This window comes from Aythya ferina, assembly GCF_964211825.1.
Source record: "Aythya ferina genome assembly, chromosome: W".
Lineage (NCBI taxonomy): Eukaryota > Metazoa > Chordata > Aves > Anseriformes > Anatidae > Aythya > Aythya ferina.
In genome coordinates, this window is record NC_140313.1 from 14,635,440 (window position 1) to 14,647,617 (window position 12,178).

Consider the following 12,178-nt stretch of genomic DNA (forward strand, 5'->3'; position numbering starts at 1 on the left):
CTGCAGGAGCTGGAGCAGCTGCAGGAACCGGAGCTGGAGCAGCTGCAGGAGCTGGAACTGGAGCGGCTGCAGGAGCTTGAACTGGAGCAGCTGCAGGAACTGGAGCTGGAGCGGCTGCAGGAGCTGGAACTGGAGCGGCTGCAGGAACCGGAGCTGGAGCGGCTGCAGGAACTGGAGCTGGAGCGGCTGCAGGAACCGGAGCTGGAGCGGCTGCAGGAGCTGGAACTGGAGCGGCTGCAGGAGCTGGAACTGGAGCGGCTGCAGGAACTGGAGCTGGAGAGGCTGCAGGAACCGGACCTGGAGCGGCTGCAGGAGCTGGGACTGGAGCGGCTGCAGGAACTGTGACTGGAGCGGCTTCAGGAGCTGGGACTGGTGCGGCTGCAGGAGCTGGGACTGGAGCGGCTGCAGGAGCTGGGACTGGAGCAGCTTCAGGAGCTGGAGCTGGAGCGGCTGCAGGAGCTGGAACTGAAGCGGCTGCAGGAGCTGGAACTGGAGCGGCTGCAGGAGTTGGAACCGGAGTGGCTGCAGGAGCTGGGATTGGAGCATCTGCAGAAGCTGGGACTGGAGCAGCTGCAGAGTCCACCGTAGGGGTCACAGTGACCGTTGGATCTGTCACGGGACTTGGAGTGGCCACAGGGTCTGTCACTAAGTTGATAGCAGTATCCATGGCAGCTTGATAGGCATGAGCCAGGCCCCAGCATGTTACAATGATTTGTGTTACTTTGGAGCTTCCCGAATCGCGACACCTTTTTTTCAAGCATTCTGCCAGTTTTTGAGGATTTTGCACTTGTTCAGGGGTGAATTTCCAAAACACTGGGGGTGCCAACTGCTCTAGATGCCTGCCCATATCCTCCCATACTCCCTGCCACCCACAACTATACTGCCTCCGGGCAGATCTCCGGATGAGCTTCCTAAGTAGTTGTTTAACTTTAAGCAGAACCTGAAGTGCATTCAGGAGGCAGAACAACAGGACTATGCTGGTCTGAGTATCCCAAGGATATTCAATATCTTGGAGAGCTATTGTAATAAACTCGGAGGATAAGAGGGTGGTGAAGGAGAAAGGGAGAGTGATCAAGTAAGAAAAATTATCTTCCCCTTTCCCCTCCACAGATTGACTCCCTAATGAAAAAAGGCAACAGATACAATTGCTAATAGTTTCCAAAATACAGTTTCCAAAGTATAGAATCGAAGATGTTACTGAGTACAAATACCAGGTTAGAGTCATGGCCAGATATTTCATAATCTCATAAGCCACTGATACAACACACAGTACCATAATGGTCTGAAACCAGGGCCCAGAGAGGATAAACAACATGACAGAGAGCACATACGGAAAATAACGTGCTATAATACTCAATTTGGAAAACAGGCGCAGCAGAGTTGAGATTAAAGCAATCAGCATTATGACAAGTGACTATTAAGCAGGTCTAATACTTACACCAATTTTAGTTTAACACACTCTGGTCAGATCTGCCCTTATCTCAACCTTTCGAGTCCCACGTTGGGCGCCAAAAAGACTGTCGTGGTTTAACCCGGCTGGCAGCTAAACACCACGCAGCCGTTCGCTCACCCTCCCCCCTCCCTCTCTGGGACGGGGGAGAGAAATGGAAAGTGAAGCCCATGAGTTGAGATAAAGACAGTTTAATAAGACAGGAAAATAATAATAATAATAATAATAATACAATGATGATAATAATACTACTAATAATAATATGTACAAACAAGTGATGCACAATGCAATTGCTCACCACCCGCTGACCGATGCCCAGCTTAACCCCGAGCAGTCCGGCCCCCTCCCCCGGCTAGCCACCCCTATATATTGTTTAGCATGACGTCAGATGGTATGGAATACCCCTTTGGCTAGTTCGGGTCACCTGTCCCGGGTCTGTCCCCTCCCAGCTCTTACTGCACCCCCAGCCTGCCTGTTGGCAGGACAGAGCGAAAGGCTGAGATGTCCTTGGCTTGGTATAAGCACTGCTCTGCAACAATTAAAACATCGGGGTGTTATCAGCACTCTTCTCATCCTAAGCCAAAACACAGCATTCCACCAGCTACTAGGAAGAAAATTAATTCTGTTCTAACTGAAACCAGGACACCCCACAAGGAAGATATTCTATATCAAATAGGCAATTGGACCTCCATGGAGAAAGGTCTCCAGCACCTGTGGGAATTAGCTGTGCTGGAGATGGTTTATAGTGATTTGGACAATGCCCAGACACCTACAGATCCCGATGAAGTCCAGTGGACAACATCCATGTGGCATAGGTTTGTGCAGGGTGCACCATCATCACATGCTAGTACGCTGGCAGCAATTAATTGGGATGAGGGGATGGGACCAGCTCTGTCCTGACAGCTTCAAAAATATGAAGACAATCTCTCTGTTCCACTACGGGCCTGCATCTTGTCTATGGAGAAACTGTCCCAAAGGCTCCACTACCTCGTAGAACAATCATCTCCCTCCTCGCCCAGATGGAGTAACATTTCAGTCGTTAAGAATCGGTATTTTCCTGCTCAAGGAAGAGTACCAAGGACACACACCATGTGGCACCTTGTGGTCTTATCTGCGTGACCACAGGAAAGATATGAGGAAGTGGGATGGTGAACCTACCTCAATCCTAGCAGCTGGAGTACATGAACTGCAAGGAAACACAGCAGCAAAAAGGGGGTCTCCTAGGAAAAATGCTGCTCTGTCTTCTGTTGGGCAGTTCCCCAGAGGCAGTAGAAGGCCTGATGTAATTCTTGACCCTGATGAAGATCTTCGCATCTGCAAGAATTAAGTGGCAGACACTCCAATCAGGACTAGAGGGGCCCTGCCTCTGGCCAGGTAAAGGAGAGGGATAACCTTGTAGGGTTCTGGAGCATGCATGTTCCAGGCTATAGTCAGCTTGGGAGTCCTCTATATCAAGCGACTCAAAAGAGGAACTATTTTGAGTGGGGCCCCGAGCAACAAAAGGCCTTTGAACAAATCAAACAAGAACTAGCTCGTGCAGTAGCCCTTGGGCCTGTTTGTACAAGACCAGCTGTGCAGAACATACTTTACACTGCAGCTGGGGAGCATGGCCTCACCTGGAGCCTCTGGCAGAAGACCCCAGGAGAAGCTCGAGGTCGACCTCTGGGGTTCTGGAGCCAGGGCTATCGAGGATCAGAAGCCAATTACACCCCAACTGAAAAGGAGATACTAACAGCATATGAGGGGGCTTTGAGCTGCTTCAGAAGTTGTTGGTACAGAAGCACAGCTCCTCTTGGCACCACGGCTACCTGTGTTACATTGGATGTTCAAAGGGAAAATTCCCACTACACACCATGCAACTGATGCTACGTGGAGTAACTGGATAGCATTAATTATGCAGTGGCCCAAATGGGGAAACGCAACCACCCAGGAATCCTGGAAGAGACCATGGACTGGCCGGAAGGCAGAGATTTTGGAGTATTGATCGAAGATGTAACTCATGGGAAAGAGGCACCACCATACAATGAGTTGCCAGAAGACAGAAAGCAGTATGTGTTGTTCACTGATGGATCCTGTTGCGTGATAGGGAGCCATTGGAAATGGAAAGCTGCTGTGTGGAGTCCCACATGACAAGTTGTGGAGGCCATGGAAGGGGAAGGTGAGTCGAGTCAGTATGCAGAAGTGAAAGCCATACAACTGGCCCTAGAAATTGCTGAAAGAGAAAAGTGGCCAGTACTGTATCTCTATGCTGACTCATGGATGGTGGCAAATGCCCTGTGGGGGTGGTTACAGCAATGGAAACAGAGCAACTGGCAGCACGGAGGTAAACCTATCTGGCTGCTACCCTGTGGTAAGATATTGCTGCCTGCATAGAAAACCTGGCTGTAAAGGTACGTCATGTAGATGCCTGCATGCCCATGAGTCGTGCCACTGGAGAGCATCAGAACAACGAAGAGGTAGATCGAGCTTCAGAAAGAGAAGAGGCTCAGGTGGACCTGGACTGGGGATGTAAAGGTGAGCTGTTTGTAGCTCAATGGGCCCATGAAACATCAGGACATCTGGGGAGGGATACCACGTACAGATGTGCTCGTGATTGAGGCATGGACCTGACCATTGATGATGGCCCTGGGACCCCAGGTGCCCTGAGTTGCAGGACCATGATTATGGGAACAATAAATTCCCAAACCTATGTGGGATTTGCTGTTCCAGCTGGATGTATGCAAGTCTCTGGGGCCCAATGGGATTCATCCCAGGATACTCAAAGAGCTGGCTGATGTCATCACAAAACCTTTCTCGATTACTTTTCAACAGTCTTGGGAATCTGGAGAGGCCCCTGTTGAATGGAAGCTGGCAAACATTGTTCCAGTTTTCAAGGGCAAGAAAGAAGACCCTGGTAATTACAGGCCTGTCAGTTGTAATCTTTTTGGATTTCAGCAGAGCTTTCAATACTGTTTCTCACAGTATCCTTCTGGACAAAATGTCCAGCATTCAGCTTGATAAAAACAATATGATGTGTCAACAATTCTCTTTATTTTTAATTAAAGTTAATTAAAATTAACTTAGTCCTTTCTCCAGATCATTTATAAAAAAAATAAAGAAAATTATTTTCAATTATCTTAAAGTTAATTTTAAAATTTGATTTATTAAATCAAAATTTTAAAAAATAATGCATTAAATTAAAAAATTAAAAATTTCAAAAAATAATTTTCTCTTTATGTTATTTTTTTTTCCTCTTAAACTCCTTCATATTTTTTATTCTACTGAACAAAATGTCCAGCATACAGCTAGATAAAAACATAATAAGTTGGGTGAATAATTGGCTGACGGGTAGGTCTCAAAGGGATAAGGTAAATGGGGTTACATCAGGCTGGCAGCCGGTCACCAGTGGGGTCTCCCAGGGCTCCATTTTAGGGCCAGTTAAATGTGTGAATACAAAAAGGAGGACCAGAGAAAACATAGGTCCGCTACTTGATGGGGATGGTCACCTCACAAACAAGGACATAGGCAAAGCAGAGACGTTTAATGCCTTCTTTGCCTCTGTCTTCGATGCCGATGATGGGCTTCGAGACCCTGGGTGCCCTGAGTTGGAAGACCGTGATGGTGGGAATGATAAACTCCCAACCGACCCTGAACGTGTGCGGGATTTGCTACTCCACCTGGATCCATACAAGTCCATGGGTCTGGATGGGATTCATCCCAGGGTATTCAAAGAGCTGACTGACGTCATCGCAGGACCTCTCTCAATTATTTTTCAACGGTCTTGGGAATCTGGAGAGGTCCCAGTAGACTGGAAGCTGGCAAATGTTGTGCCAATTTTCAAGAAGGGCAAGAAAGAAGACCCTGGTAACTACAGGCCTGTCAGTCTCACGTCAGTGCCTGGTAAAATTATGGAGAAGATTATCCTGGGAGTTATTGAAGCACACCTGGGGGACAGCGCAGTCATAGGTCACAGCCAGAATGGGTTCACGAGGGGTAGGTCCTGTTTAACAAATTTGATTTCCTTTTATGATAAGATCACCCATCTAGTCCATCAAGGGAAACCAGCTGATGTGATCTTTTTGGACTTCAGCAAGGCTTTTGACACAGTTTCCCATAGGATCCTACTGGACAAAATGTCCAGCATAGAACTGGACAAAAACATCATACGATGGGTGAGCAATTGGCTTATGGTTAGGGCTCAAAGGGTTATGGTAAATGAGGCTACATCAGTCTGGCGATGTTTTCAGTAAATTTTCTGATGATACTAAACTGGGAAGTGTTGCTTACTCTGTTGAGGGTGGAAAGGCCTTGCAGAGAGATCTGGACAGACTGGAGAGCTGGGCAATCACCAACCACATGAAGTTTAACAAGAGCAAGTGCCTTGTCCTGCACCTGGGAAGGGGCAACCCTGGCTATATGCACAGGCTGGGTGACAAGATGCTGGACAGCAGCCCCACAGAGAGGGATTTGAAGGTTTTCGTTGATAGCAAGTTTAATATGAAACAGAAGTGTGCCCTGGCAGCCAGGAGGGCCAACCGTATCCTGAGGTGCATCAAGCATGGCATCGCTAGTTGGTCGAGGGAAGCGCATTGCTTCAGGCTCCCCAGGGACATAGTCACGGCACCAAGCCTGTTGGAGTTTAATAAGTGTTTGGACTATGCTCTCAGTCACATGGTCTGAATTTTTGCCTAGACCTGTGTGGAGCCAGGAGTTAGACTCGATGATCCTTGTGGGTCCCTTCCATCTCAGGATATTCTATGGTTCTATATTCTATTCTATAGTTAACAACTGGCTGGATGGCCAGGCCCAAAGATTGGTGTTGAATGGAGTGAAATCCAGCTGGTGACCAGTCACTAGTGGTGTTCCCCAGGTGTCAGTGTTCACAGAATCACAGAATGGCCGAGGTTGGAAGGGACCTCTGACGAGGTCTAGTCCAACCCCCCTGCTGAGCCAGATCACCCAGAGCACATTGCGCAGGATGGCATCCAGGCAGGTTTTGAATATCTCCAGAGAAGGAGACTCCACAACCTCTCTGGGCAACCTGTTCCAGTGCTCTGTCACCCTCACAGTAAAGAAGTGCCCCCTCATATTCAGATGGAACCTCCTGTGCTTCCGTTTGTGCCCGTTGGCTCTCATCCTGTTGCTAGGTACAACTGAAAAGAGACTGGCTCCATCCTCTTGACACCCTCCCTTCAGACATTTATATACATTGATGAGGTCTCATCAATGGCCCACCTCTTTCAGCCTGTCCTCGTACAAGAGGTGCTCCAGTCCTCTAATCATCTTAGTAGCCCTCCTCTGAACTCGCTCTAGTAGTTATATGTAGCTCTAGTATCTCTAGTAGCTCTATGTTCCTCTTGTACTGGGGAGCCCTGAACTGGTCCCCCACAAGCAGTGGCCTCTGCCAGATCACATGCTCCACCATGGGCTCCTCTCCACCAGGTCTGGCCTTGAGTCTGCTCCTGTGGGGGCTCTCCATGGGCCACAGCCTCCTTCAGGCCACATCCACCTGCTCCACTGTCGGCTACTCCATGGGCTGCAGTGCATAGATCTGCTCCGCCATAGTACACCATGGGTTGCAGGGGGACAACCTGCTTCACCATGGTCCTCTCCACAGGCCATAGGGCAACTTCTGCTTCAGAACCTGGAGCACCTCCTCCCCCTCCTTCACTGACCTTGGTGTCTGCCTCATTGTTTCTCTCCCATTTTTTTCCGCTCCTCTCTCCCAGCTGCTGTTGCATAGCTGTTTTTTCCTTTTCTTAAATCTGCTCTCACAGAGGCGCAACCAGAGTTGTTCATGTCTCACCTCTGGCCAGCAGCAGGTCCCTTTTCGAGCTGGCTGAAACTGGCTCTTATCTAACATGGGGCAGCTCCTGGGCTCTTCTCACAGAGGCCATCCCTGCAGCCCCCTGCTACCAAGTCTTTGCCATGTTGTCGTGGTTCCACTCGAGTGGGCAGCCACTCCCACAGCAACTGGGAGAGTGAGAGGAGTGAGGACCATGGTGAAGCAGGATGTCCCCCTGCAGCCCATGGAGTACCACAGGCTGCAGGGGACTTCTGCTCCGGCGCCTGGAGCACCTCTCCCCCTCCTTCTTCACTGACCTTGGCACCTGCAAGGCCGTTCCTCACTCCTCTCACTCTCCCAGCTGCTGTGTGGCGCAGCGTTTTTTTCCCTGTCTTAAATATGCTCTCACAGAGGCGCAAAACAACATCGCTTATTGGCTCGGCTCTGGTCAGCAGTGGGGCCCTTACCAAACATGGGGCAGCTTCTAGATCCTTCTCACAGAAACCACCCCTATGGCCCCCTGCTACCAAAACCTTGCCACGTAAACACATGTAAGCCAAATACACACACTTGAAAAGTCTTATTCAAAGTGTTGTGTTTTCTTCAGAATTCAGGTTTTTATATTCATTCTTCCTTAGGTTAACAATGAAGTTTAGACTTTCCTTTTGAAGTATATGAGTTAATAGTGGAGAAGAACAAGTAGGAAAAATTGCTGTTGGACAGAATTTAATAGACTCTTCTAGGATTACACTGAAATTTTTAGGACCTATTCTGACAAGGGCATGTGTCTCCAATGTTAGTACTCCACTTTCCATATTACAGAATTGCAGCACAATGCTGCCTTCTGTGTTATTTAGGAATTGTGAGAACAGGTATATTCCATGACTCTGGATTGTTTAGAAGCTATTAGATGCACTGAAGCACTAGTCAGTCATTTTTTATAAGGTAAACTAACCTATATTTCTGGTGTTTGCGTTTACAGATACAGCAAGTACAGACTGTGCAACCAGTACAGCATATCTACCCACCCCAGATTCAGTACGTGGAGGGAAGTGACACAGTCTACACAAATGGAGCTATGTAAGTTGGTTATTGATCAAATTTATAATGTTTACTGAAATATGAATTTAAATGCACATTCTTTTAATGACGTCATATGGACTACCGTATTTTAAGTAGCAAAGTCAAATTATGAGCCCTGAGATGTTGCAATTCACATATAATAGAACAAATATAGTTTTTCCTTTTTTTTTTTCTAAAGAAAAGTATTTCCAGTCCTTTGTTTCATGTTTGAACTTCAACCTAAATATGACATAGCATAGAAGAAAAAATGTTGCTACTTGTAGATCTTAAATGACATTCAGTGTATATTTGCATAAAGTAATGAAAAGCGTAGTAAGCTTTGTTTACCTCGGATTGTATCATTCTCTGTGGAATGGAATGGAATGGAATGGAATGGAATGGAATGGAATGGAATACAATACTACATCCCGAGTTGGAAGGGACCCACAAGGGTCATCAAGTCCAACTCCTGGCACCACACAGGTCTATCCAAAAATTCAGACCACATGACTGAGAGCATAGCCCAAATGCTTCTTAAACTCCAACAGGCTTGGTTCTGTGACTGTTCCTGGGGAGCCTGTTCAAATGTGCGACCACCCTCTCGATGAAGAACCTTTTCCTGATATCCAACCTGAACCTCCCTTGTCACAGCTTGACTACGTTCCCTCGGGTCCTATCACTGGTCACCAGGGAGAACAGATCTATGCCTGCCCCTCCGTTCCCCCCCATGAGGAAGCTGTAGCCCATGATGAGGTCTCCCCTCAGCCTCCTCTTTTTGAGGCTGAACAAACCAAGTGACCTCAGCCGCTCGTCATATGTCTTCCCCTCTAGGCCCTTCGCCATCTTTGTAGCCCTTCTCTGGACAATCTCCAATATTGTTCATGGCACTGGAAAGCCAACTTACAAAGCTTTTTGTAAAACTGCAAATGGCTTAGGTCAAGGGACCTAAAAATGAAAGAACAAAAATACAATGAAAAAGGTAGCAAGTCGACTGCTGTGGTTTAACCTAGCCGGTATCTAAGCACCACACAGCTATTTGGTCACCCTCCCCCCTCCCTCTCTGGGATAGGGGAGGGAATCAGAAAAAAAATCTGAAAGCTTGTGGGTTCAGATAAGGACAGTTTATTAGAACAGAAAAGAAAGGGTAACGGTTACGTTCAACATCAACAACAGCATTCCACCCTCGGTGGATGAAGAAACACAAGAAGATCAGAAAACCGATGAGCAGGAGCCTGATTACATCAACTCCGAACTTTGTTGTGGAAGTAGTTAAAGACTAAAAATAATGACAATAGTACTACTAATAACAATGTGTACAAAACAAGTGATGCACAGTGCAATTGCTCACCACCCACTGACCGATGCCCAGCCTATCCCTGAGCAGCCAGTCCCCGTACCCCAGCTATCCACCCCTATATATTGTTTGGCATGGCATCAGATGGTATGGAACACCCCTTTGGTCAGTTTGGGTCAGCTGTCCTGGGTCTGTCCTCTCCCAGCTCCTGCTGCACCCCTAGCCTGCCTGCTGGCAGGACAGAGTGAGAAGCTGAAAAGTCCTTGGCTTGGTGTAAGCACTGCTCTGCAACAATTAAAACATCAGCATGATATCAACATTATTCTCATCCTAAATTTGAAAGACAGCCCCATACAAGCTACTAGAAGGAAAATTAACTCTATCCTAGCCAAAACCAGGACAATATAGCCACCCCTTATTCCATACCATTTATGTCATGGTTGCACACTTTCCAATACATTCCAATTAATCACCACTTTTCATATATGTATATATAATGTCCACTGAGTGTGTGTAGTCCATGACTGACTTCGGGATCCATCTGTCACAGCAGTCTTTCAGAGCAGAAGAGATGGTGTGTGATGTTGGATCGTCACACGTTGAAGCCTGTTCTCGTTCCATCATATCTCTGTGCTTGTCTATTTCTATCAAAATTCATTCATCATTATCTGTGTGGCTGTTACTGTGATACCATTGATAGGACATTGACATATAGCAATCATGGTAGTGATGACATACAGTATCATATAATAACTAACATAATACAATTCAACTCATGAGCTATTCTCATCCAGTATTAAATCCCTTTGAGGTATACATTGGACCTCCCCATTCCTTTGTATTACCCACCAAGTGCATCCAGGTCCCTGAGCAAAAGCAATACCACAAATGGATTTGCCTTTTCCTGAGGCAGGAGTAACCCAGACTGTCTTCCCTAGCATGTTTCCTACATGTACTATAGCGACTTTATCCCCTTCTACAGTACGTAACAGGTTTGATTGGGCAAGTCCATTTTGGATCCCCTAGTGTTGACTAACCAGGTGTCCTTTGCCAAATGCATATCCCAATTTTTGAATGTCACAGCACCCATTGCCTTCAGTGTGGTCTTTAACAATCCATTGTATTGCTCAACTTTCCCGGAGGCTGGTGCATGATAGGGGATGTGATACACCCACTCAATACCATGCTCTTTGGCCCAAGTGTCTATAAGGTTGTTTTGGAAATGAGTCCCACTGTCTGACTTGATTCTTTCTGGGGTGCCATGTCGCTATAGTACTTGCTTTTCAAGGCCCAGGATAGTGTTCTGGGAGGTGGCATGGGGCACAGGATATGTTTCCAGCCATCCGGTGGTTGCTTCCACCACTGGAAGTATGTGGCGCTTGCTGTTGCGGGTTTGAGGGAGTGTGATGTAATCAATCTGCCAGGCCTCTCCATATTGATATTTCAGCCATCGTCCTCCATACCAAAGAGGCTTTGACCATTTGGCTTGCTTCATAGCAGCATGTCTCATAACCATGAATAACCCGTGCTATAGTGTCCATGGTCAGGTCCACCCCTTGATCACAAGCCCATCTGTGTGTTGCATCTCTACCTTGATGGCCTGAGGTGTCATGGGCCCATTGAGCTATAAATAATTCACCTTTATGTTGCCAGTCCAGATCTACCTGAGACACTTCAGTCTTAGCAGTCTGATCCATCTGCTGGTTGTTTTGATGTTCTCCACTGGCCCCGTTCTTGGGTATGTTAGCATGTACGTGGCGTACCTTTACAACCAGGTTCTCTACCCGGGCAGCACTATCTTTCCACAATGCTGCAGCCCAGATGGGCTGCAACTGCCAGTTGCTTTGCTTCCATTGCTTCCATTGCTGTAACCACCCCCACAGGGCATTTGCTACCATCCATGAATCAGTGTAGAGATAGAGAACTGGCCACTTTTCTCGTTTAGCAATATCTAAAGCCAGCTGAACGGCTTTCACTTCTGCAACTGACTCGATTCACCTCCTTCAGCAGCTTCTGCAACTCGTTTTCCCAACCTGGTTCGCCCCTCTGACTATTATCCTCTTTTGATAGTCCAGGCTGGCAGTGATGACATTGAAGAGAGAAGCCTGAAGGCTATCAAATGAGACTTTAGGGGACTGGGACGGTTAGTGGATGGAGCGGGAGTGCAGGTGGTGTTTTCGTCTATCCCTACGGTGGCAGGGAGGGGTACTGAGAGGACACGGAAAGCCCACCTGATAAACACGTGGCTCAGGGGCTGGTGCCAGCACAGAAATCTTGGGTTTTTTGATCATGGGGCACTTTACTTGGCACCCGGCCTGATGGCTGCAGACGGGTCCCTATCTTTTAGGGGAAAACGGATCCTGGGCCAGGAGCTGGCAGGGCTCATTGAGAGGGCTTTAAACTAGATAAGAAGGGGGATGGGGCTGAAGCAAGGCTTGTTGGAGCTGTGCCAGGGGGAACAATGGCAAGGCCAGGGGATAAGGCAATGGCCCAGCTGAAGTGCATCTACACCAATGCACGCAGCATGGGTAACAAACAGGAGGAGCTGGAAGCCATTGTGCGGCAGGCAGGCTATGACTTGGTTGCTATCACGGAGACGTGGTGGGAC

At 47.7% G+C, this 12,178-nt stretch overlaps 1 protein-coding gene and 1 long non-coding RNA gene across 3 annotated transcripts in view; one reads left to right on the top strand and one right to left on the bottom strand.

Annotated features, from left to right (window-relative positions):
• Positions 1-12,178, top strand: part of LOC311426277 (transcription factor RFX3-like) — a 201,563-nt gene that overhangs the window by 83,069 nt on the left and 106,316 nt on the right. For both annotated transcript variants that reach the window (XM_084502539.1, XM_084502540.1), the window contains one exon: positions 8,197-8,294. In XM_084502539.1, the coding sequence (XP_084358665.1) occupies positions 8,197-8,294 (98 nt within the window). The remainder of the gene's footprint in view (positions 1-8,196; positions 8,295-12,178) is intronic.
• Positions 1-12,178, bottom strand: part of LOC311426428 — a 271,970-nt gene that overhangs the window by 23,881 nt on the left and 235,911 nt on the right. The gene's annotated exons all lie outside the window — the stretch shown is intronic.